The sequence below is a fragment of the Rhamphochromis sp. 'chilingali' genome (assembly GCF_963969265.1).
Source record: "Rhamphochromis sp. 'chilingali' genome assembly, chromosome: 22".
Lineage (NCBI taxonomy): Eukaryota > Metazoa > Chordata > Actinopteri > Cichliformes > Cichlidae > Rhamphochromis > Rhamphochromis sp. 'chilingali'.
This window is the reverse complement of record NC_137950.1, coordinates 14,014,680-14,041,665: the sequence shown is the minus strand read 5'-3', so window position 1 is coordinate 14,041,665 and position 26,986 is coordinate 14,014,680. Positions and strand designations below refer to the sequence as shown.

The 26,986-nt window shown below is 43.5% G+C and overlaps 1 protein-coding gene across 3 annotated transcripts in view; it reads left to right on the top strand.

The window, feature by feature from the left end:
• The first annotated feature begins 3,987 nt into the window (after nucleotides 1-3,987).
• Nucleotides 3,988-26,986, top strand: part of LOC308390796 (voltage-gated potassium channel KCNC1-like) — a 54,487-nt gene continuing 31,488 nt past the window's right edge. For all 3 annotated transcript variants that reach the window (XM_080873083.1, XM_080873082.1, XM_080873081.1), the window contains exons 1-2: nucleotides 3,988-4,592; nucleotides 11,952-12,641. In XM_080873083.1, the coding sequence (XP_080729209.1) occupies nucleotides 4,545-4,592; nucleotides 11,952-12,641 (738 nt within the window). In that variant the 5' untranslated portion in view covers nucleotides 3,988-4,544. The remainder of the gene's footprint in view (nucleotides 4,593-11,951; nucleotides 12,642-26,986) is intronic.

Here is a 26,986-nt window from a genome sequence, read left to right as displayed (position 1 = left end):
AGCAGTTTCCATATGCTGACAGTTCAAACTATGTAACCATGCCTTGCCCGGTGGTCACATGTAGGTATATACTACAGCAAACAAACAGCTGAATTTAAAGGGAGAAATCCATTACTGGATGTCCGGGCTTCAACTATCTAAATACTAAAGCCTTAAAAATGAAAAGCAGCGCTCTCTGTACGCTTTTACTCAGGTTTTATGGGAGGCGTCAAGTTGCATTGGATTTAATGTAACTGTTGAAGGTGTGTTGATAAAGTTTAGCACTATCCTATCTTTTAATCAATATTTCTCTCCTGGGGTGGCTGTTACATAGCTTCTGAGGACAAGATAATAGCTAACAGAAGCGAGGACTGTCTATTCAGTGATGTGATTCCAGATTTTCCACCTTTTCAATTGAAGAGTTTGCATAAATGATACATTCAAAAGTGCCACCAGTCTAGACAAGTTATCACAAACACACAGGAAATAAAGACAACCACACCAAGATACTTTTTCTTTATTTTAAGTTAAAGAAATGCAACAGATTGTGTTTCTGTTTACTACAAAACACTGATGTGCTGGGCATCCCCAATTGCACTTTTCACCTCTGTGCAACCAAGTCCAAAACATTATTATAAAGAAAGGTCAAGATTTATGTCCAGAAAAGCAAACCACCTCTAATCACATGCATTGCATGTGTCTGAGTGTACACTGTTTAAAGCTACAGTAGTACAATAGTTCTTTTTTTCCCTTAAAAAATCTTGAATGAAGCAGATAATTACACACTGCCCAATAAACAATAGAAACAAGTCAGCTCGAGGCGATATTAACAGCAGTGTAGGAAACACCATGACAATAAGACTGCTTTGACTCATTTTATAAATCACATCGTGAGACTGGAGGCATTACTGCTGTTGCTCACGCGCCACTAGTTAATAACTCTTTAAAAGGCTTCTTATAGTCTTCCCAATTACTGCACTTTGCTGCGGCTGTTGTTGACATCTGGTGCTTGGTCCCACACAGCATACAAACAGCAGCTCTGCTCTGTTTGATTTGTGTGTTCTGTCTCGTTCCCTTACCACAAGCAATTGTATATCCTCGTACACCTTCCACCGAACATAAAATGCATCAAACGCCTTAAGATCGCTTCGGGAGGTTTTATTTTTGTATAGGCTGTTTAGTCCTGCCCTCTTTCATTTTTTAACTACGTAAAGGTCTCAACATCCACCTCTGCAGTAGGAACAATAACTCCTAAATAGATTACTAGAAACTGTGTTGAACCTATGAGATTGAGGGCATTTTCACAGCTTCTTTCTCAATGCAGGAAATCTTGTCTCGTCCACACGATGTATGCTCAGGTCTGCTACCTGCTTCCTTATGCATGAGCTGCGGTATGCTGCCGCCCAGAGATTGACTGCGAGTGTCTGTGATGACTAATGCTCACTCTTAGTATGGACAAAGTTGAGCATTCAGTATTTATGCAGGTTGATGAAGAAACAGTGTCAGCTACTTTCTGTGGCTGACTTCCTGCTCGTCTGTTCTGGCCACAAAGCAAGGCTTCACTTTGAACTGAAAGCAGAAAATGGTGCCTTGATGAGCAGTGATTGATAGTCTTGTTGTTATTGGACATAGTTGGTACATTAGGTTTTAGCTTAGCAGCTCTTTGACTTTGGGCCATGCTAGTATTTTGGTTGGTTACATTTATGGGGACAGCCACACAGTGGTGAGGTGTGTGGCAGATGTGGCATATTGGTTCAAGGTGGGGGTGGGTTTACATAAGGGTTGACTGACAGGCTGAGAGATGAGGTCAGGCAAGACTCTTAGTGGACGTGCACATGATGCTGTAATCTATACTGAGAGTCTGGAAGCTAGAGGTATGCAATGGAGAGAATAGGAATGAAAATCAGTAGAAGCAAAATAGAACATGTGTAGACAGATGTGGCTGTGAAGGTGCAAGGACTACAAATGGTCCACTATCCAAAACAATGGACAATGCACAAGAAAGGTGAAGAAGAGAGTGTGGGCAGTGGAGCTGGTGGAGACGAGTGTCAGGGGTGATTTGTGACAAAAGGGCAGCAGCAAGAGTAAAAGTCGAGGTTTATAAAATGGCAGTCTGACCTGCTGTGACGTATGGCACTGACAAAAAGACAGCAGACCAACCAGTGGCAGTGGTTGAAATCAAGTGTACCTAACAGCGGTCCTTTGTGTTCCTACTGCACTCTGACTGCTTTCCTTTGCAAACTGTAAACAAAAGGATCTGTGCTTATAGTTCTTGTGTACTTCTACCACTCAGTACAATTAAACACATTTAGTTTATTGTTTATTTCTCATAGAATTCTCTGATTTCTTGTTGGATCCTCCCTTTGCCATCCCATTTTTTTTTTTTAAATCCTGGAAACGCCCCTCCTGTCGCTTCTCTCCCTGCCTCAGGCTGTCCATGCACAGTTATGCAAGGGTGGGGAAGTCCCAAAGCAGAGCTGTGCCACCAAACTGAAATGACTGCAGATGGAATAACAATCCTCAGGCTAAATGCTAAAATGATGAATTTGGTAGATAATTTGTGCTAAACACCAGCTTCATTACTGAGAGCATTACATGCAAATTTTGGCTTTTGTCCAGTAAAGCCCAATAAAGCTGCTGCTGTCTTGGCCAAAGACTCATAGTACTGCCAATACACCAAGTGCTTTAGATGGTTTTATGATAAAAAAAAACTGTGGTGTAGAGGAGTTTGACACCTCTATAAATCATACGTTTGACTGATCTGAGACAATGCCGCAGGGCTCTTGGAGGTATAAATGAAGGCGTGTTCCCTGAGGGAGGAAAAAGCAGCTTCTAGATTTTGTGCTTAGATCTGTAAGGTTCGTAAAAGGTGACTTAATTTGAAAAATTACTTGAAAAAGGACTTAAAAGCTGCTTTGCAAGACACAAATGGCTCCTGTGTTAATCATTTTAATTTTTCAACTTAGTGGAGAAAGAAAAAGAAAATAAAGACTCAGGCTTCCTGTTCAGAATAGCTGACTGTATTTATATTTTGATGCCCTGCCTACAGCATAAAGCCCCTTTTCCTTGCACAGACTGCATGGGATGCATTGGATAAACTATCACATTACAGTTCAGATGTTACAGTTTTCAGTGTTTGATTCCATAAAAAAATCAGTAAATATCCTTAAATATCTCCCACCTTCCTTTGTCTCCTTAGCTCACTGGTTTTCTGTCTGCACTTTGCTCTTACAGGAATATTTTGTGGTCAAAGGACTTTTCTTCCTTGTAAGTTTCATGAGATGATGCAGCTCTCATTGACAGTTTCCTGCCAGTAAGTGCACCATCAAGATATCCTGCTGATCTCTGTACTTTTGCTAGAAGTCGTCTCCACATACCATTAGTCTTCTTGTAAAAGCAGCAGGTAGAAAGCAGAGTTTTCGCCCCAAGATTCACCTAAAAATCATGTTGTTAATCCTGTGACACTTTGTATAATATTACAGGCTATAAAGGGAATATTCTCCATGCAGCTTCACTTATTTCAAGAATTTCAGATTTTTTCTTTTAATGTATGATAGCAGAGATGAAAAAAAGCAAATTTTTCTGTATTTTTACTGTTTTCAGACATAATCCACCAGCTTGTACCACATGACTGGTGATGTCAGCCAAGGCAGAGTCAAGGCTGCGAACCTGTAGACAAAATGGTGTTTGTGCGTCCGTCCAGCAGAGTGAGCATGTGTGGGCTCCAGGCTAAAGTGGGGAAGTGAAGGGGGAGAAACGGGGGGAGAGAAAAAACAGGCAGTTAAACAAATGAAAATAAATCAGCGCATTTATTCTTTTTATAGCCCAGCATGTATTTTTTCTCTCTCTCTCTCTCTCCTCAGCATATGTATTTATAAAGTTCAGCAGCCATATGAGAAATTAGCCTCTGTATTCACCGGGGTCCTCCCACCCCTCTGTCTTCTTCTCTAATCCGCCCACATGTATCGTCTGAGGAAAAAAATAGTGCAGAAGGTGACGCTCCTCCAAAGGAACAGAGAGAGGCACAAGAGAGGGAAAGGCAAAGAGAGCGAGGTGTCTACAGGCTGCATCTCCACTGAAACATTTGGATGGGGGAGACAGAGGAAGAGCTGAATGGTAGCTACACCCTGCGCCTGGAAGCGTAGAGACACTGTAACAAAGGCTGGCAATTATTTTTGTTTTTGGCAATAACAAAGGTGGGAGAGGGGCTCTGAAATCGAGGGGAAATAGCCAAAAGACAGATTTTTGTTTTTCAGGGGGACTTCTGCTTCATTTCATCCGAAAGACTCATCCCGTGCCATCATCAGCATGACCATAAGCTCTAAGTAACATTCGGCAATAACGCTATCTAAACAAGATTTCCAGCAACAGTCGCGCGCAATCCTATTTCTGATTTATTATAATCGCGTGGAGGAAAAAACCCTCCACAAAAAACAGAAAAAAAACAAACAAACCCCCAAAACAGATCAGCTGAATGTCTGCGAGAAACTGGATACTCTGTGAAATCGTAAGAAAGAGCAATCTAACAAAGAAAACTACATTTTGATTGATCTTTTTAAAGCTTGATGTGCGTGTTTCTGCGCGCACTCGAATCGAACCAGAACCAAAAGCAAGTGAGTATTAACCGTGTCTGTGTATCTGTCTGTATTTTTATGGTGGTTTTATATTCTGCGTTTTATCCGCCTAATATCAAGAGGGTTTTTATTGGCCTGGATTAAAAAAAGGCGAAAATACAGCCTCTAACCTGCATTCAACAAGTATCGTGTCTTTCCCACAATATCTGCAAAATATTTCTGTATCCTGTTTCATGTTTTAAAATCAGTACGTGGAGAAATCAGGATATGTTCTGTTCTTTTAATTATTATCTTTTCCTTCTAGCTGCTATAAGAGAAATTCAGTCTGATTTAGTGTTGCCCACTGATATGACGCCTCAGAATTGTTCCATTTTATAATCCCTAACATCCTTCATTGCACAAATGGTGGGTGTTTCCCCATCTACACCACTAGATCAGAGCAGTTTCACGCTTCTGAGAGGAATGTGTGTGTGTGCATCTATGTGTATGTGTGTGTGTGTGTATGCATTCCTATCTGCATCATTTTGTCTGTCTGCATGAGTAAATAACTCCATGTGTGTGCTGCTTTTGCGCATTTACAGGCATGCATTTGTCCTACCTGCATGTGCTTTCAGTGTGTGCGTGTTTGTGTGTTTGCTTGTGCATCGTGGCAGCACTGGGTAAGTGTCAAGGCCTGAAATGGAGGTTTGATAAAGGCACTATAGGAGTAGGGTGAGAGGGCTGACACACAAACACACAGAGGAGAAGATGCTGTGAGGACGATATGAAGGGTGGGGGTTACTGGAGTGGAACTACTGGAAGGTTATAGCGTCTCATCTGGGAAGTCTAGCAGGGCAGTTAAATGTCTAGACACGGTCATCTTCTTCTTCTTCCCCCTACAACCCACCACGCCACCACTTCACCTATACTCTGACAATCTGCTTCTGCCACGTTCCGCTGCATTACACACAAAGTCTCTGGTTTCATAATGCCTCTTCTGCCGTCACTTATCCAGCACATGCATTCCTTTTCCTGCCAACTGGCTCCAACGTGCTCTCCCCCTAATGGGAACTCTACATCTTTTCCTCCATTTGCACTCTCTTCTTCTGCCCCCAGCATCCTGCATTATAAATCTACAGCTGGTGCTATTTTTAGATTAAGGGTAACCCAGAAAACACCCCCTTCGATTTTAGCACAAGAAAAAAGGGGAAAAAAGGGGGGGAAAACTCCAGAGACGGTGGCATGCTGTCGGTTGATGTGATTGGCAGAGTAGTGATGGGGCTTGAAAAGGAGGGCGCTGCTGTTTAAGCAATGGGGGGGGGGATAATCTATTTTGAGGCAGTGATTGAATTACTGATCTGTCGTGTCCTGGGTTTAGTGTGTGTGTGTCCCTGCCTCTGACCCTGTCTCTTCTCCGAGACTCTGATGGTTTCTCTCGCTTCCCGTCTTCCGTTATGAAGTTTCCTCCCGTCTTTCATCTGATTTACCACCTGATTGAGCCTAGCCGGTCTTTTACGCCCTCTTTCTTTCCACCACTTGACCTTGAGGTTCACCTCAAGATCAAATTTCATGTCATTTCTTCTCATGCCATCTTGTTTTTATAGCTCTGCTTTAAAACTTCTCGCCCTACTCCCCACCTGCTTAGACTCCCATCTGTGACTTAACCTTGCCCTGCTTTTATGTCTAATCGCTGGATAGTTCACAGGTCAGAAATTAGTCCAGTAATACCTCTTCCCTCGTCCCATTTGTCTGTCTGGCCTCATGTACCACATCGCTGCACTGCTGGATCATAATGGTCCTAATCATGCAGGAAGGGCAGTGTCATTAATTAGGAGGAGACAGGTTTAAATTGCCTAAAAGAGAGACGGGAGGTTTGGGGGATGAAGCTATCTGCTTCTGATGCAAATGCTCCAAGAAAGTTTGAATACTGAAGGATGTTCGCTCAGATTTATCCATGTCCAAAAATAGAGTTCATTCCCGACATGACACACTATCCTGTGCCTTTACCCCCCCTGTGCTCAGTGCTGTTTCAGAATTGTTATGACCTCTCCTTGAAGCACCTCCTCCTCCATCACTCCTCCTTCACCCTACATGCTGTATCACCCAGATCTATCCAAATAGAAAAAAAAAAGTCAGCCCTCATCGTCCTGCAGGCAGAAAAGATTTTAGTCATGGACACTGACTGAGCTTCGGAGCTCTATTACAGGCTTCATTGCAGCCAGTCTATTCCTGAAAATGACTTTATGTATTAATCCCCCCCCCATCCATCCCCCCCCACATCATTAAAACAAACGTTCCCAGGGATATGTTTCCTTTCCTGAAAAGAAAGGGAGCAGCTGCTGCTGCATGCTTCTGGCTGGGGTGATTGACCAATATGCACAAGGCTCAAGACCCCCCTTGGGGGTGCTGGTGCTGCGGTATTTGTGGATTGGTCAGCCCCCGGGAGATCTACACACTGGTGTTGCTGAGTGGAGGAGATGCCTCCGGTTGATTGGCCATTTCCTTTATGCCTCCTTAATTGATTGGCTCTTTAATTCATGTTCTGGGAATTGGCCACTAGTGAGCTTTGTCATTGTTATTATTATTTTTGATGTGTGGTGCCCGCTTACATCATATTTTTCATTAGATTAAGCTGTCTGAGAGCTGCTCAGAGCCCCGTTTTCTTTGCATACACACCCTTTTTTCTTTTCCTTTTTTTGTTGTTGTTGCTTCCTTTGCATCCATTCATGTAATTCCTGCTATTCATATCTATTCATACTCTACCCAACCCCGTGCCACTATCCAGACACAAACACCCACACACATCTTCTGTTCTCCTGGCAGAAAGAGAGTCAGAGCATGAGGTGCAGTGACAGTGGAAAAGGGGGAGGTGGGGGGAGGACAGAGCGTGGTGTGACACCGCACTAAAAGGGGAGGTGACCGCAGTGCTTTTTTACCATGCTGCAGTGCTTCGGTTTCTCCTGCTGGGGTCTCCTCAGCACTGGGGAGTGCGCGAGAGGGGAGAGAGCGAGGGGGGACGAGGAAGGGAGGGAGGGAGGCGATATGGATGGAACAGCGTGAAGCCTTGTGGTTACATCCTTTGATGAGGTAGCTGGTGGGAAAAAAATGGCTGCACACCAGAAACACATACGTAATTTGCGCTGTCTCTCCTCTCTCCCTCGCACACACACGCGCGCATACATAAACATACATTACACACTTGCCTGTAAAGCCTTCCTCTCCCCCCACCCGAGCGGCACATTTGCCATTCAGCTCAGCTGTGTGTCTGTTTTACATCCATACACTGGTTTTCCTTCCTCTGCTCGCCCTCTTTTAATCACTCTGCTGTTTTCATGCGTTTTGCTGGTACTGCAGGACATCTCCCTCCCTCTCCTTCTACACACATGCCTTCACGTACATTCAGGTGCTATCCTGAACCACTGCAAGGTCTTCCTCTCTGTGCTTCTCCTCCTCCTCCCCCACCTGTTTTTGGCTCCTCTCTTTCATTGCCCCACCACTCTTCACTTTGTCCTATACCTTCCCTACCCCTACTTTTTTCCCTCTTCTCCTTCTCCAGCACATCTAAGTGTCTCTCATCTCTTCCCATCTCCCTCTCTGCGATTGATAATTGTTCTTTTATTTTTTTTGTTGCTTTTTCTGCCAACTGCTCGTTCTGTTCCGCATAGTCAGCACTCCTCCAAATTCCTCTCTTTCCTCCTCCCCTCTCTCTCTCTCTCTCTCTCTCTCTCTAGCATCCCCACCCCCCCACCCCGGTGCTGCTGCTGGTACCTCACAGTCAATGCATCCCATAATCTCGTGCTCCCTCCCCCTCTTGCTGCAGTGTTTCTGCTAATATATATTAGCGTCAGTGCAGTCTTTGTGCACGAGCATCGCGCGTGCGCTCCTCCTCTCTGAGACCCGTTCTCCATATCTATCTGCAGACGTGATCTCCTGCCCTAAAAGGTTTAGAAAATTAAGTTGCTTTTCGGCTCCAAAATGTGTGTGTGTGTTTTTTCTCAGTCTTTTCATTGTAGCCAGGTGAGCATGTGTGTGTGTGAGTGTGAGTGTACCCCTCCCCTCACTCCCTCCCTCATTCCCCTCTCCTTCTCGCTTTCTTCCCCCTCTGTATGTGTGCAGTGGTGAGGCAGTAGTAGCAGGGTGGCGCAGGACATGGTGGCCAAGGCAGGAAAAGCTGCAGGAGAAAGAAAGTAGTGATGCTGGAGGGGAGGAGAGAGGAGGCGAGGGGATTGTTCCTTCACTTTGCTCCCTCAGCACTCTCCCCCTCCTCCTACTTGCTTCTCCTTCAATTTTTATCCTCTTTCTCGAACCTTTCTCTCTTCTTTCTCTCCATCATTGTTTTTAATAACCGCTGCTTTTTTACTTTCTTCATTTTGCACCTTCTGTAGCCTTACTTCCCCACTTTTAGCCCCCCCCTTCCGTGTGTTTTTGTGCTGCTGCTGTCAGTGCTGAAGGTGCTGATGCTGACTCTTAAAGAGAAGTGCTTACCTCCCCTGTATTAAGATGAACTGAAATGCAAAGCACTCACCTCACCTCTAAACTCTTTACAGGCAATCTTGTCACAATGATGGCAACATTAGCTCAAGTTCAAACTTAAAGGCTTTAACAATTCCCCAAAAGAGTGTGAGAGAGAGCCCAGCTGAGCCCTTTCCCACTTAACCTACACGTTCTGGTACATGAAAGAATGGTTAATGAGAATCAATAGTCCCACCATGTTTAAGTGTGAGGGAACAAAAAGGCATTTAACTGCAGTGACAGGCTTGCGGCTGTCCACGTATAAAATATTCAGAAGTTCAACTATATCCCATGACTGCCTGTGAAGAACACGCCAGGGCACGATGTGTCAAAGTTAAAATGGCAACAACGCAAAAAGTTATTTAAAGGATGGAAGTTTCACAGGGAGTTCACAGAAGCTGCTTCTTAAAAGTTCCTGAGCAGAGAGAGTGAAAGAGTGCCGCTGTCCGTGGTGCTGAAAAATAATCCACCCCACAACACAAGTGTTCTCTGCTGGGAAGCCCCACCGGACAAAGCTGACTGTGGATTAAGATCTTTTTACACTCTCCCTCTCTGACCTCATCACTCCAAACATTCTGTTTGTTGCAGATATTTCTTCAGGCTCTATTTAAAGCATCAAACTAAAAGTACTTTGGCACGATAATGCAGTGCAACTAACAAATTCACAGTTTTTTCTTTCTTTTCTGTCAAGTAAGCAGTTTGAATGCTCCTGCACCCAAAAACAAACCAAAAAACAGCAGAAAAACAAAACTGCAAAGAAGTAAGATTGCCACAGAAAAAAAAACCAAAAAAACTTAAGGCATCTAACACTTTGATTTGTTTTCTGATCTGTGAACTTAGGATGTATTACTTTAAGTTTTTGTCTCCTGTGCACAGTTAGTGCTTAATCCATGCAGTAGCCTTGATTTTGCTGGATCTTACCTGAGTGTTGCCAAGACACAGGAAACTTTTCCATGGACAACCAAAAAGTTGCTCCTTCAGACAAGAAGAACAGGATTAAACTCTAGCAAACCGAAAGACACATAGTAAGTGGCATCCCGTGTGAAAGATAGCAAAAAGTAAGAGGGGGAAGGAGAAGGAAAGGATGGAGCCGAAGGAAAGGAAGCTTACTTTGGAAAAGGAGAAAAAGAGAGGAAGAGGTGAGCGAAGTCAAAGACGAGAGAAATGGAAGAGAAGAGAGAATTAGACTGTAGGACTGCAGTGAGTAAATGAAAACAGGGAGGGGGGTAGTAGAAAGAACTGGAGAGAAAGACAGAGACGGACAGGTACACTTGAGAAGAAGAAGTGAAGCCCCGATCCCCTTCCTCCAATGAAATGTGATTCCTTTATGCGGAATGTGAGCGCAAGTGAGGAAGACAAAGTGAGGGAGAGAGTCGAACTAGGCAGAGGGTGGGGGGGAGGGAGGGCTACTAAGAGCTTGCAGGAAAGGAGGGGGAGGAGGAGAGTGGTGCATTTCCTTGACTATAAAAAAAAGGTTCACAACATGGATGTGGTGCAGGTACGGCCTTTGCGGCTGCCATCACGTGGCTTTTCTGAAACATCGCGAGCCCCTCTGGATGGCAGAGCAGCCTGTGGGTGAACAATCCGACCTCACCTGGAGTAGAAACAGAGGGAGAGCGCGAGCAAATAACTCTGGCTTTTTACTGCAGCAGAATTCATTCACTTTTATAGAGCACTCTCCTTTGCAATTCCTCCTCCTCCTCCTGCCCCCTTACACACTCTCCTCTACCCCCTTCTTCCATTACTAGAGGAGAGACAATATTACAGTAGCTGTTCGCTGTAAATGCCCCCAGTGAGAGTGCTGCATTCACTTTGTCTCTTTTTTCCACCCCTCTCTCCAAAAATCACCCTTTCTCCCTGCTTTGTCCCCCATCATAAGGTCATTGTCTGAGCCTCGTTCTCCTGATTGTTCTGTCCTTTTTGCCCCTTTGGTGGATTTAAAAAAATGAAAGAAAGAAAAATCGGATTTATGTCCTTTTCCTCTCACCTTTACTTCACTCCCCTCCTCTTATCTATCCCTGCATGCCATCTCACACACACACACACACACACACACACACACACACACACACACACACACACACACACACACACACACAGAGTACATGGGAGAGAGAACAGCAGAGAGAGCATCGGCATAACTGTGCGTTGCATGGATCTCAGTGCGGTCGGAGGGGGCTGCAGCAGTGTGTGTAGCACACGCATAGGCTGATTGAGGAGATCTAACATTAGTACGGACACCACACTCTCGGGAGGCAATTAACACACACTCACACACACACACACACACACACACACACACACACACACACACACACACACACACACACCACCGTGTCAGAGCAGCATTCGTGAGGAAAGGCGGGGGGATAATAAGAAAGATCCCCAGTTCTCCTCTATGTTCACACATGACTCTTTGGTAAAGGAACAGGATTTCTGCATTTGTGCAGGAGGGGTGAAGCTGAGTTGAGTGGCTCAGTTAGAACACTGACTTGAGCATCAACCAGATCAGTATAGAGACCCTAAAGCTACATAGCACAGTAACTCCAGACTGGGATCTGGGATCTTCTCATCACACTGGTGTCAACAGTCAGCCCATATGGTTGCTGACTCATGAATGTGCTCTAAGCCACCTGTTTATTGCTCTGGCATGTTTGTGTGCTCCGGTATGCTGTGCTTAAAAAAAACAAAACAACTTTGCTACCCATCAATTCCATCCCTGCTCTCCTTGTTCCCTCTGCACCTGCACAAGGTCGTCTTCCTCCCTTCCACTGGCTGATTATCAAGTGAATGATTGCACATACAGCTGGCATTAGCGTGTGATTTTTAATGTGTATTGCAATGTTGATAATCCACATCTATTTCTCCCTTCTGCTGAAATTTTCTGCCCTTTTTTCTCTCCCGCAGACTCCTCAGACTCCTCCCTCCTCCTCCTCCCTTCGGTTTCTCTCATCCTCTCCCTCCCCCCGGTCCTCTATGCTCAGTTCGGTGTGTGTATCCTCTTTTAAAGGGCGCAAGGGTGGGAACAAGTCGTCCAACAAAGCATGTTACAGCGCAGACATGACTTGTCCGTCGGAAAGCGAGAAAATCGTGATAAACTGCGGGGGGGTGCGGCATGAGACCTACCGGAGCACCCTAAAAACGTTGCCCGGTACCCGCTTGTCGTGGCTCACCGAGCCGGACGCGTTCAGCAACTTCGACTACGACCCCAAATTAGACGAGTTCTTCTTCGACCGCCACCCGTCGGTGTTTTCCTTCATCCTCAACTATTACCGCACCGGGAAGTTGCACTGTCCCAACGATGTGTGCGGTCCCCTGTTCGAAGAGGAGCTGGCCTTCTGGGGCATCGATGAGACGGACGTGGAGGCTTGTTGCTGGATGAATTACCGGCAGCATCGGGATGCGGAGGAGGCGCTGGATAGCTTCGAGACTCCAGAACCGGACGCGCCAGACGACGACCCGGCGCTGGGTGGTGCGGATGGGGACTTGAAAAGACTGTGCATGCAAGAGGACGCGAGGAAAGCGGGCTGGTGGAAAACCTGGCAACCCAGAATATGGGCACTCTTTGAAGACCCCTATTCCTCCAAATATGCCCGGGTGAGTTACCCACGTCTCTTTCAGAGGCACCAACTTATTTCTGCATAGGCTACTGTTGCATATTCTGACTAATGACATCTCAGAGTACTGCCTGAGTCATGATAAGTTTTAAAAAAACTTTTTTTTGTCATCCAGTTAACATTACCTGCAAAAGCAGAAAAATCAAGCCCTCGTAATTAAGTGAAGAGTTATGACTGCTGGCGTGTTATTTCCAACAGTATAGCTCGAGTTAAATGTTGGTGTATGTAGACTTACTGCTATTGAATAATTAATGCTGATAGCGCAAGACAAAAAATGGGAAACTATATGTCAGCTGTGTTGGTAAATGGGTATTAGACGAAGTAACAGTGAAGACTGTCAATCACATTTCCACATTTGTCTCGGTATCATGATTTCCATCGTCACATTCTCCTGCTCCAGCAGGTTTAACGCGTATCTGCCTCCGGACGCAGCATCCGCTGCGCCTCCTGCATCCAAACGCCTTCATTAGGTGATGCTTGTCCGTTTGTGATGCACGTCGCTGTGCCGTTTTTCATGTTGGTCGTATTTATTCTGGCACGACGCCGAAAGCAAGCTTTTACGACGTCGAAACGTCAGTGTTGTACTGCATGTCTTTTCACACATTTGCCCTTGGTAGTGCTTCACTCTGCTGATTTTTTTTCTTGTTCCAGTTGAAAGCTACATGCCTTTTACGCACGGTCCTTGTTCCTGTTACGCATAACTTACTCCTGAGCTGGGATAGCCTTTATTGTTTTCATGTGAATAGTTAATGATTTACTTGCTAAAAGCAGCTGTTTAATGGCATTTGATCACACAGGTGTAAGAGTAACAAGTGCCCCCGACTGTGGTTTGATCTGTGGGTTTGTGAAAACAGTTACATTTGGCTTCGGGTCTCCCCCCTCTCACTTAAAGGCATATCCAGCTGTTTGATCACAGCTGCTTTGATTTTGTGTATCGAGAGTTATATTCTGATCATCCTCATCTTGCTCCCTGCTTTTGCTGCTAGTGATATTTTCAGTTTTGAAGGTGTGAAGGCGAGAAACCACTGGTGCTGTGGAATGTATGAATACTGTAGGTCCACATTCTAAACCAGACAGTCGGCAGACACCTGCAGTGGCCAGGCATTCATGCCATCATGCTGAAAATAGCTGAGTGGGGAAAATGTAATCATAAATCACTGCACACTCAGCAATACATACTACATCTACAGTTATCCACAGATGAGACTATACCTTCACTCCCCCTGTTTTCAAAACTCACACATACATTTGCACCTCTTCTGGCGCCAGGTATAGATCTGCATACCTGACTTCAGTTCCCTCCAGAGGAAGAGAAAAGTGGCAGATGGTGACTGACACATAGTCTGGGTTTAGGCCACCTGATCTGCCTCTCTGGACTTGGGATCAGGCAGGAAGTGCTTCTCTAAGAATTGCTCTCAGATTGATTTCTCGCTACCCCAACCCCGTCTACCTCCACTCCATCCCATAGAAACAACTCACCTGGGTAGTTATGTATACAGGAGGGAGACATAGTTTGGATTTACATGCAAATTTGGTCCAAGCAAAAGGAGGCGTCATTTTTGCTGTTGCCATACCTCGGATGCAAGCTACTGTAGCTCCTGTCTAGTTGCTCGAGTGCTGTGTGTTATGCTCTGTATTATGCAATATACAGTTAAACACTACATCTACAGGCAAAGACCACATGAATCATACAAAAACATTCATTCAGCATAATGGCTGCAGTTAGTGGTGTTGGCGATACTACATGGGTGTTAAGGTGCGATTAGTTGGATTCGTTTCAGTGCCTGCAAAACATTGGCTGTATTTGTGGGCGAACGTAGCCCCAGTTTGCTGTGTAGGTCTGATATGCCAGTGCCATACGTCAAACAGCGATGTGACCCAGATCATTCCTTTTTCTATTCCAGCCTTGCTCTTTCTAAAAGTGTCCTGTTCGGTGTGGCAGAACCTTTTTAATCCTGAGGGATCCGAATTACATGTGAAGAGACAGAGATGAAGAAGGGCTGAGAAACAGGGGAAAATAAAGAAAAGAAAATGAGATGCTGATGTGGAAATACAACGAGGCAGATGAGAGAGAGAGACGTAGGGAAGAAGTGGGAGATGAGAGGAAATAAAGAGAGACAGGAGGAGAGACATTACTCTAATGATTTAAAGGGGGTTTGTTTGCATGGCTGTGATGTAACGCGCCAGCAATCAATGTTTTGATCGGAGCGTTCGACACGCACGCGGGGGCTTTTTCTCAATTTCACCTTCATTGCAGGTGATCGTGTGAGGCTAGCTCGTGGATTTACCGTAGTATCACACACACACACTCATGTACAAACACACACATGCTGGTTTTCTCGGTGCTGGCTTTTCTGCTGCAGTAGACGCGGGAGGAAGGAGGGGGAGCACTGGAGAAAAAGAAAAGAGGTGGAGGGGGTGGGAGTGAGAGAGAAATGGAGAAGAGGTGAGATAGTGGAGAGACATCGAGGGAAGAGGGACTGAAGGGGAGCCTGAGAGGGGTACTGACTGGCAGGAGGGGGTGCACTGAAGAAAGAGAGGTGAAAGAGGGGTACTGAGACAAGCAAGGAGGGGGTGACAATCACAGAAAGAAAGACGTTGCACGATGGGGGTGGGGACCCTTGTCTTAGCGTCTTCGATTATCTGTGAAGGCTCGAGCCATCCAATTTTCCTACCCCGACCCTCTTGCCTGCCTATTGATTGATATTTTATTGATCATCCTCTCTCGTTGCCTGTTTGTAATGCAATTCCCTCTTTCTCAATCGGCTCTTAAACTCCGGGTAAGCTCGGGCTCATTCTGCGCCACTGAACACAAACGGTTAACCCATTGACAATTTTTATGGACATATATGTTTCTCTTTGATGAGGTGTTATACAATACAATTTGCATCTGATTTCATTATTGATCCAGGCCTGGGTGACATAGATTTTCCAGCGGAGCTAAGACAGATTTTTGATCTTGGTCTGTTTATTCCCTTTGTTGTTGATGTTTTCCTCAACTTAGTGTTTTAAACTCAAGTCTGCTTGAACAGCAGCGATCGCAAAAAAATAAGATATAATCTACTAATACATAGTAATGTTTTGTCAGTGCCATTAATTGTCACTCGACAGATTGAATACATGCTAATGATGAAGACAATAACAGCTGATTCATAATTATTAGTTACCTTAAAAAATGTATGGTGTAATAACAAATTAAACAGACACTTAAAAAACACGGGACTGATGTTAAAGCCTGGATTAGGGGAGTTAATCTGTATGAATGTGACACCCAGATCAATAACACCACTTAAACATAGATCTCTATAAGAATGTTGAACTAATTATTCTTTGTACTGTTTCAAATATTTTGCTGTGTTTAAAATAATCTACTTTTCAACCTGCTATTAACTGATGGATTACCTGTTATAATCCTGTCATACAGCGCCACTGTCCCACTGGTTTTGCTGTATTTCAGTTACTTCCAGTTTCAAACCAAAAGGGCCCAGTTGCCTTTGTCAGCAGTCTTCTGACAAAACACCATTTGCCGCTCAGCATGTACAAGACGCCCCTTTGGCCCCACCAAATCTGACTTTGTGTGCCTGTATTTGAGTCTTTTTTTGGAAAGGGGGGGGGGAGAGATTGTCCAGAGCCTACCTCTCCCTGAAGGTCATGTTTTGTGGTTCATTGTTTGCAGTTCTTTTCCACCGTGTTCAGTGCTGGAGCGCACAATGCTGTCATAAACACAAATTTGACCTGCCACTATGCCACAGCCTGAGAACAGGTTGTCTCCGGGTAGAAAATGACAGGACTGGACAGAAAATAGACAGAAAGGATGTACTGACAGGCATTTATGTAACCTAAGTTTATGTTGGAGACAATACATCTGAGTTAAGACTCGTCACTAAAAAGCTACGTATGCAAAGACAAAAAAAAAAAGTGTTTTAGTTGTCTAATTTGGCTCATAGACAGCAGTAGTAAAAAGGTCTTTGATAAAGTATTACATCAATTTTCAATAAAGCATGTCACCCTCTTTTGATTTTAACTGGCAGAGGATTTATACTATATACTGGGTCACTTTTAATTTAGCAGTCTTGTGAGATTTTTTGCACCAGTTCTGTTTGCCCCAGAGCTACACAGCTCCAAATACAGAAACTCCCAATTCTGGTAGGATCTCAATGGAAACTGTGGTGAAGGTGACTGTCTATTGTCTGCAAATTCCTACGGCAAATAACAGCCAGTTCCCTGCCACAATCGGAAAAACCAGCCGATCCAAGCAGAGCAAGAATAGCCAACGGCTTTTAGTGACAATAAAATGATTATTTTTTAAACCGCATTGTCATGTCATCTTAGTAAGAACTCATAAATAACTAAACATAGCAGAAATTAGGCAAATCTGTTTATGTTTCTGGTGCTGAAGAAAAAAAAATATCGGCCCATTTACTGGATTTCTAAATCACCGCATGTCATATCGGTCTTCAAAATCCTGTGTTGGTGGCGGGCCCAGCCTGCAGCTGAAATCCTTTATTAAGCAACAATGAGAAAATTATTTCAAAACTCTTTCAAAACTGGAGCAGTGGGTCTCCTCTGTTCCCAAGTGCTTGCAGAGTGTTGTTAAAAGAAGAAGTGATGTAACACAGCGATAAACATCCCCCTCTCCCAACTTTTTAAGAGTTCTTGCACCATCAAAGTTTAAATGAGCGTTTATTTTCATTAAACCATTTTTTCTCAGAATACTAGAGAAATACTGTGTCTTATTTATTCTGTTTCCATTTAGATAACATGTTTAAATACTTCTCAAATCATTGCATTTTTATTTAATGTGCAGCTTTTTTGGATCCAGAGTTCAGGTTCTACCTTCAGCAGTGGGAGTGATTCCCAATTACTTCCATTCAAACGCAATCCTGCTAAAAAGGCCTATTTTCCCACTTCCATTCTAGATCCCCTCCCTGTGGGCTGCATCTGAAAATAGCAAAGAAAGGGAAAGGAGGCCCTAATTTGATTCTTGATCGCAAATCTATTCTTCCATTACTGGAGAGAGGATAAGACTCTGTGCTTATATGACCATTCAGCAAATAAGCAGAAAAAACCCCACAATTCTCGAAATACCTAAAGCTTTAAGCACGTTATCAAGTTCATTAAGATAAACTGTTTTTTCAGATCAAGTAGAGGCGTGGCATTTATTTAACCTGCCTTTCCTGTGCTTGCAATTGGTAAATATATATTTTGTTCTGTTTCAATTTTCACTGACAAGGTTCTGTACTGCAGGCCTTCTCGTGTTGTGTTTGCATCGACGGAAGTCCCTGTCCCCTCCGTTCGCTGGCTTGTAACTTGAGCTCTCACTGTTGGCGATACATAACTGGATAAATGCTTGATGTTTCATAACAAGGACAGAAGCACGACCTTTGAATAAGCAGACAACACCTGAGAGGGCCAAAAAGAGCCTGATGTGACCTTTGTAGTCATATATATAGGACCGCATACATTGCAGCTGTAAGTAAGCCATCTGAATGCCTACACTTAAATCTGAGGTGTTAGAGGGGAAAAAAAGAGTTGACTAAACTGAATAAATAGTATCAGTTTAACCTTTTTTACCCAAGGCCATGAGTGTCAAATTCATTTTAGTTCATGGCTCGATTTGATCTCAAGTGGGCCAGTAAAACTGCTAATGATACCTTATATAAAACACCTCCACATTTTTCCCTTTCTTCAACTAGTTCATTCTTAAAAAGCTCACATTTATTGAACTGTGCATTAACAAAAACAGATGATAAAAGAGCCCCAGATGCCTTAAGAAACATAACTCTGGTTTATGCTACAGTCACACTACCAAATCCAAGATTATCGTAGCTGTGTGCAAGCAACTTGCAGTCTTGTTCCTTTCTGATGCTTGCTTTGAAGATGGGGACCAGGTCTGCACCCGCTCACAGCCAGCTGCCATTTTCAGAGGGAAATTTTCAAAGTCAAAGCTGTGGGGTCAAGTTCCCAGTTACATGCAGTCTGTGATAAAACAGCATTTAACTTTGATATCTGTTACTGTCTACACAAACAGAAATTCACATTAAACAGAAGCTGATATTAACTGCTTACATTCAGAGTCCAGTCCACCAGGCGACCTGTGTGATCACCTTGATTTTGAAAGTGGTTACTTAGAGGTTGAGCATGCAACACCCTAACCATGTGGGCGAACAGTTGGTCACTGCAACTACGCGTGATCTGTTCCTGAATGCAAACATTTAAAAAAAGATAAATAAATAAAAGAATTTCTGCTTGCGAGGAGGTTTCCATTCTATTTTTACTCCAGAATTACTGATCCATTAGAAGAACAAAACAGTTTGGGACATCTGCCTCTTGTGACATTAGCTATTTTTGCAACTTGTAACACAGGAAATGCGACACAATACATTCCTGCATTTTTCCTGCATTCCTGTGTCCCAATACGTTCCCTAACTTTCTAGAGTTTTCAATGTATATAAAGATGTGCATTTGGCAGGCAGGTTCTGGCCCACAGACCATATGTTTGACACTCATGCTCTAGGCTAGGACAAAATAAGCATGCAATTAAGACACATTTTGGGGAATTTTATTGTCCTTATGCTTATTATTACCAGTCATAAGAGTGAAATTTAAACAGAAACAAACCAACTTTATTGAGTATTATGAATTTTCCTTCAGTTTAATCAAAACTTTACATAAGAGAATAAGTCGCAACTTTTTATCAACAAGCCCAAATCCAGAATTATTGTACTTATTCTAGAAATCATGACTTCTAACTCTTCTTCAAAAAACCCCAAGCCTTTAAAAAGCAAAAAAAGCATTTGTTGCCCTTTTTTATAACAGATATAGCCTGGACCCAACAAACAGACCTCCAGGGAGGAAGAGGTTAAGTGAGTAGGTCAAGATTTTGGGAAATATGCTCAGCCCCTGTCTTGCTGAGTGTTAGATGAGACATCTGATACCCCCCTCATGCCTGTACAGTTAATGCTGTGCTGCAGCCAGCAGCTGGTTAGCTTAGCTGTGCATCGAGGCTGAAAACAGATGGAAACAGTTAGGCCGGGTCTGAGTAATAAATACTAGCAAATTCTGAATGTCACTTAATAACACATTCTGTGTAACCTGCACAAAAATCGAAGTGTAACAACACTGATTTTAAATCTTTCAGCTGTTATGTTAGCTATGTCTTAGCCAGGACCAGTGACTATCTGAAGGCTCTGCTGGTTGCCTGGCAACTGCTCCGAGCCAGGAACTAGACTGACACATAACCCTCTGAAAACTGTGAATTGCTTCTTATACACTTGGCCTTGTACAGCTTACACAAATGGGACAATATTGGTGACTTTTGCATGTTCTGGCATGCTCATTTCGTTACGTTTGGGACTGAAAGAGGTTAGCTGTCTCTAAGTTAAGGTTACGGCTGGTGCTGCAGGCTGCAGCAACATATTTATCCAACACACATGAAAGCAGTATCAATCTCTCCGCTCTTGGCAGCGAAAACAAATAAGGGTATTTGCCAAAATGTCAAACTACAGACACGGCATCATATTTCAGGCAGAAGCATTAAGCACTTCTAATACATTCCCGCTCTTTATGCCTGTCTCAGCCGTCTCCCTCCTTCACCTCGGCCTTGGTCCATTTAGCCATCCTGGTTAAGTGCTGAATCAGCACTCTTCAGGACTGCACACACAATTAGTTCAACATAGTGGCAATTTTGCTCTTGCGCTCTCTGGGATTGGAAACATTCAGAACAGTGGCGTGGAGGAGAGCTCGCACGGTGCCAGAGCCGATTACAGTGGTAGGAGTCTGAATTCCCTAAATGGGGCAAGTCTTGTCAAATCGTGCAAAGGAGCGATGTGCTCTGTACTGTAGTGATCACACAAACTGCTACATTCACATGTATGAGTAAACAAAGGAGTACACCGTGTGCACATACTGGCAGGAGAAAAAAAAACGTTTTAATTGCATGCTGAATCAAAAGTCCTTTCACAGCGTAAAGGCAGTCAATAATTCATAAACGATATCCAGCAGTGTCTGGAGAAAGTCTTAGTGTGGTAGAGAAACACGCTATCCATTTCTATTATGGCACGCATGTTCCATTTGACTCCCTCAAACACCTGGCCGGACATACATCATTCTGAGCACGCTCACATGTACACATTGGCCTGTACACTGTAAGGGTAGCTGCCCATAAACCGGTCAGCTGAGTGTGCGCACTTAGAGCACACTGATAAATCACTTCATGCCTCCGCACGTCATCCTGCGGATCACTCTCACTCACGTGTGGATAAAGCGTTAAACAAACTGAATGTTAGTTTGCTATTAAATTAAACCAAAAAAAAAGGCTTCCCATAATCACACAAGGGTGGAATTAATCAATATTTTTATTAAGAATTAGATTAAGCCAATACAATGTAACTCCCTGAAAAAGCTTATCTTGGCTGACTATTCAAACTGAATGATAGAAATCAGAGAAATACAGCAAATTATTACATTTGAGAAGATAGTAGCATTCAAATATTAATTTTAACAACTGTATTTTATCATGATATACTTTACTACCCTCAAGAAATATATACCATAACTCTGGATGCAAAGGAGAACCTGCCACATCTTCTAAAGTCTCGAGGGGCAAATTATATTTTGTGTCCTCTCTCCTGAGAGTAGAGCCTGCAGAATGTGCCTAGAGTGGAGGTCGGCAGCCATTGGGATGCAACCCAAAGAGATTCAAGATTCAGGTTAGGATAACTTACAAAATATTCCCAACCAGTTCAGTTTTGGAATTTAATGTAATTATGATTATTTAATTGTAATTATTGTAGAATTACCTAAAGGAACAGTTTATTATCAAATACCTTTTGTGCTGATATTCAGCGTGTGGTTATTAAGGCGTATGCTTTTACAGTAACAGGTTTGTGTCTTGGCTTGGTTCACCACACTTACGTGGCACTTAGACACTCACACTGGATCCCTGCTCATTCCCTTGGAAAATGACATTAGACGGCGTCACTGGGACAATTCCTGTGTGACCATCTGCTTACTTGCGATCCAAGTGTCCAAGTGGCAGCAGAGGCGATGTGGAGTGTGTGTATATGACCATTTTAAATATAAAGAGGATCTATATAAGCGTGTAAAAGCCTGATTTTGGAGTAGAGTTGGATGGAAATGTGTGCAAACATTTGTTTAGATCAGGAAATTTTCGGAGAAGTTTCCTAGCTTCATTTGTTGTTGTTGTGCTCTATGAGCAGTTTGCATTTGCTCAGATTCCATGATGCGTCTTCTTTTTTTATAAGAGGTGGAATATGGACAAAGTAATGAGGCAGACAAGGGAGAGGACAGGAAGCAAGGACAAAGGAGGTTTAGAAAAATAGACCCGCTTTAGAGGCTCAGACAGTACAAGCAGGATAGGAGAGCACGGATGGAGACTGCAGGGTGAGGAACCAAGAAAAAAAGATCGACTGAGAGAGATTGGAGCTGTGTCGCTAGGAGAAACGGAAATATATGGCAAAAGAGTCTGAACCACATACAGAGCAGACAAGAAGAAACATACATGCTCTCAGTTTATCTCCATGTGGCGCCTTTCTATTTCTTTTTCCCCCCAGCTTAACAGGATTGCAGTGGGAATGAAATGGAGGAGACCTGAATGCTGCAGAGCATGTACGACACTGTGACGTGTCGACTAGAGAGCTGGAGAGTGTGTGTATGTGTGTGCAACAGCTTACTGATTTGACTGTATCATGTCAAGGAGTTGACTCATTCAGGGAATCTCTTGAAACAGAAGTGCGCGTTGTGATTGAATTTTTACCTGAATCAATTCCAAGAGCACTGACCCTTGAAAGTCAGCGTTTCCGGCTCTCAGAAAATAAAACATACGCAAGGATTAACCAGAGCAGAAGCTAATTATATCTCACATCCTGGGTCCAGCCGTCAACGTTCTACTCTTTCATGTCCTCGTGGATTCACAGGGTTTGATAAGCCTGAAAAAGCATCCGTACGAGCGTGGGATGTGGCCACGTGTTTCGCGCGTTTGATAATTCGACATATGTAGCTGTCCTGCTGCACGTGCCACATTTACCAGGCCCATCATTTTCATGCCTCACCTCTCCTGCCCTGCAAATTCCGCAGTGTCCCGTGTTGGGCGGTGGGTGACCCCTTAGTAGGGGCTTTAACTGCATGTTCTTCGCTCTGTGCCACTTTCCCCCACCCGTGTTGTTTATCCTGAGAAAAAAAGCTCAACAATTAATGGAACTTGACTTTCATTTACAGTTTTGGCTTCCATCAATTGTCAACAAAGATAAATGTGATGGAACTGTTCCTGAACAGCATCCGGTTATGCAACACTGGCCTGATTTTGTCTTGTGCTATAAATTTAGACAGCGCCATCTCTGTTAAATCTGTCCTGTTAACTTTTTTTAATCATCAGTGTTGATTTCAGGTAGTTTATTTATATATATTTTTTAAATAAAATGTAAAATTAGGTTTGTGCTGGACTGTTTCCTGACTGGGAGGAGTCTAAGCCGTCTGGCTGCTGGTGGTCACTTCTTACAGTGCTGTGTCGTCTTGAGCAAAAGTTCACCAGGTTTTCTGAAGATTTTTAGTGTTTCTCTTGAGAAATTGGCTACTTTTTCACTCATTTTCAGTTCAGTGCTTCTACCTGACCATTTTCAGAGGAATATTTTTCTGACCTATGAATCCCTCAAGTGTAATATAGTCTCTAAATTCAAGAGATGAACCAGTGTGACAACTCAGCAAATAAGACATTTAGGCTCTTTGTTACCAGCAGCCTGTTGCAGAACTCCATAATTTGTTCCTAATTCTTTACTTGAATCTATGAAAAATAGCAAAGAGAACACTTGTTAGATGCTATTAGATGAAAACTTGGCATATATCTTGGCATTATGTGAAGTGTGTAATTAAACAAAAAGAAATGAGGAAACTGGACAAGTGGGGGGAGAAAGAAAAATTGAAAGCCTATCTGCAGCAGGCAGATGAGCAGTGTAGGAAAGTGATGTCCCTAAATAATAGAAAAATATCCACCAAAGACCAGACACAGGACCTTGGCGGATTCTGCTTTTCACTGAAGACCTGCCAGCAATGGTCTCACTGGAAGGGTGGTTGTCCAGAAGCCATTCTTAAGGAAGGGAAAAGAGGAGAAAAGAATGCGGCATTACACAAGAACTGGACCTAAAAATCAGTGACAACAGGTCTGACTCAATAGAGGTGATTGCTTGTCTCATGTGTGTGCTGTGTGTCTGTGTGCACGTTTGAGGTTATGTGTATAAAAGTGTGTGTATGTTAGTTTGTCTGCCTCGGACTGAGGGTGAGAGAAAGTCATCCCAACGCTTGCTCGTTAGAATTGAACAAGCTTCGTTGTTACCTTATATAAAGTATGTCCATCTATGTTTGCACATATTTTCACATTTGCATTTGCAAAGCATAAAGAAAAGAGGGACAGCTTAAGACTTGGCAGAGACATGGCAGTTGCTTTGATTATAATTTCTAAAGTGTAGCTTTTAAACTGCAATGTTGGAACGCCACTGTGGCATTAGCTGTATGTCAGTGGACTGGATTCAAAATGATGTAATCGTGGTTCACATGGACATATTTCATAAGCTGCATAAAGTAAACTGACATAAGTCATTCATAGTTCAACAAAAAGAAAACATACAGTTCTGAAAAAAGAGGAAGGCGTGTTTTCTCTTCTCTGATTCAGACTTCATCTCTTGTCACAGTCTCCCACTTCACGTGTCGGTAAAGGGAGCACGCTCTTTTTCCTGACATTTTAGTTTTGGTGTTTCACTCTTTTTTTTCTTCTCTTTTTTCTTTTTGATGATCTTGGACTAAAAGAAACAAAACCATCAATTTCAGTATTGCTCTGCAGCAATGATGATGATGATGGCACAAGTGAAGGCTATTCCCGTTACCCACCCAAGGTTACACTCGCCCTGCACGCTAAGTGGTTACTTTGGAAGTCTCTGAGTGATGGCCGCGGTCGTTCACCTAAGATAATAGATTAATCACCCGATCCCGGTCTGAGCCGCTGCTCAGGTTGCCCTTCAGGAGAGGGTTCTGTATTTCACATCGTTCAAATGTTCATTTTTCATGCCTCATTCATGTTCAGATTTCAGATCATCCTTCAGTGTCTCCTTATCAGTGCTGACTCCGCAGCGGCGGTCCCCCCCCCCTCTATTTGCTTTGCCCTGCTGGGAAAGACTCCACGTTCCACCGCTCCCTGATTGTCATACTAACAGTAATCAAACAAAAGCCTCGTTAACGAGAAGCAAAATCCTTTACCTGCCTTTATGTATCACTGTCAAGGTCACGCGCCCTTAACTTGATAAACTAAAGCCTTTGATTGGACAATCAGCGTCTGGACCAAATGATCACAATTTGGCTCTTGCTCCTGTATACATTCAGCCCTCTATGCCAGCTGTAGGAGCAGTATTTGGCTTGGTCTTGTCCTTGGTGCCTGAAAGCAGAGGCTAACGCAGTGGTTGTCATGGTGACACAGAGCCAGGCAGGGCTGTGGTAATACTGTAATGATAAAGCTCTTCTGGATGGTGCCGCAGTAAACACAGCGCCACTAGGGTCCCGTTAAGGAAGAGCGCAGCGCACCGCCATGCATGCAAAAATGCCTGTAGGGCTAATATCAGCTCCGACAATCTCTCCTCGGTTATATCGCTTACATTCGTGCACTCCCAGCACCTCCTCCTTCCTCGCTCCCTGTCTCTTTATTGCAATCTCACTCTCCGCTGCCCCTCATTGTCTTCTCTCCTCTTTCCTTTCCTTCTCCTCCACCTCCATTCCTTTGCTCTCCCTTCTTCATTCATCCATCGGAAACACAATCAGCGCTCGCCTTGATCAACTTCCTTTCGCAGTTTCTCTCTCGCTCTCTCAAAGAGGCTCTTTTTTTCATTTGCTCCTCTCTCCATCTTTGACTCCCGCTCTTTTAAATTTATGTTGATGATCTTTCAAAATCTAATTTCGGTGTCTAGAGAGTAAGGAGGAAGGTGGTGGGACGGTGTGGTGGGCTCGATTGGACCTTGAAGGTCATTGTTAGCTTTAATGTAGGGAATTGACCACATTGCACCTGTGCCTGTAAGTGCTACGCACCGAGAGCATCGTCCAGAGTGCACACCTTTACGTTGCTGTGACGACAACAGCGACAAAAAAAAGGGATGGCAGGAGAGAACAAAGCGCCCAAGGAGATAAATAAGTGTGAAGTGACAGATTGCTACTCCTCCTTTTATCATCTTCTTCCACTTCTCTCTCTCTGTCTCCCTGCTCATCCCTCTCCATCACTTCAATGCAGTGCTCATGCAGCTACCACTTGCTATCTGTGATCAGCAAGTGTGCGCACACACCTCCTGTGCCCATAGGCTGTTTGTCTCTTTCACATTGTGAGTCATGTCCACACACGCACACGTTTGGTGCCAGGAACTTACACCAACAGATGTATATGCATCGAATGCACGCACAGGCTCTGCAGCTGTGTGCTGCAGGCTGATTTGATGAATAGATTTAAGCTGATTTTATTAATGTTCAAGCAGTTTGAGTGCTTCTCTGTCCCCCTCAGAGCCAGAAAACTCCTGCTTGCCATGTTGATTGAGTAGTATTGATTTGATGTTCGCATCTACTGTGCAATCTACTGTACTCTGCTGCTGTGAATACGGCTCGATTTACTCACTGAAAACATGAATGGACCTTTGTTTTATCAGGAGCAATAATTGATTGTGGCTTTTAGCTCATCTCAGTCAAATTAATTGCAGTACTTTTGGTTCAAGCTGCCAGGGTAATGAAACCCAAACCCGAATGTGTCTTTGCATTTTGTTTTTGCTGAATACGTTTATCTGTCATTGTTAGGTCAAGCTTTCTCAGTACAGAGTGCTTTCCTCTGTGTATAAGATTTCCTACTAGGAAAAACATCCAACTCCAAAAGTTTAATTTAATATGAAGCAAGAAATTTGCTAATAAAGAAAGGAAGATGGAAGAGTAAGTAAATATTGTTGTTTGTTAAGTTAAAGAGTGAAAAACAGTCATTTTACCCAAGAACTGTGACTCGTGACTCATATGATGCTTAATTGAGTCATCATTATTTTTGTAATGAAATCATCTCTATAGCACAAAACAGCCAGAACGGCACAAAGACTCACTCGGACATTTAGAGCATGCACATTCTTGTGGTCCATCTTAATGGCAGTTTCATTTGATACATTTATAAATTTATATTTGACTCTTTTATATTTATGATATTTGTATATCATTATATAGCAGAAGTCAGTGTGGTTAACACAGATGATAAAAACATAAATTTTCAGGGCTTAGAGCTAGCACTGACTATAATTTATTATA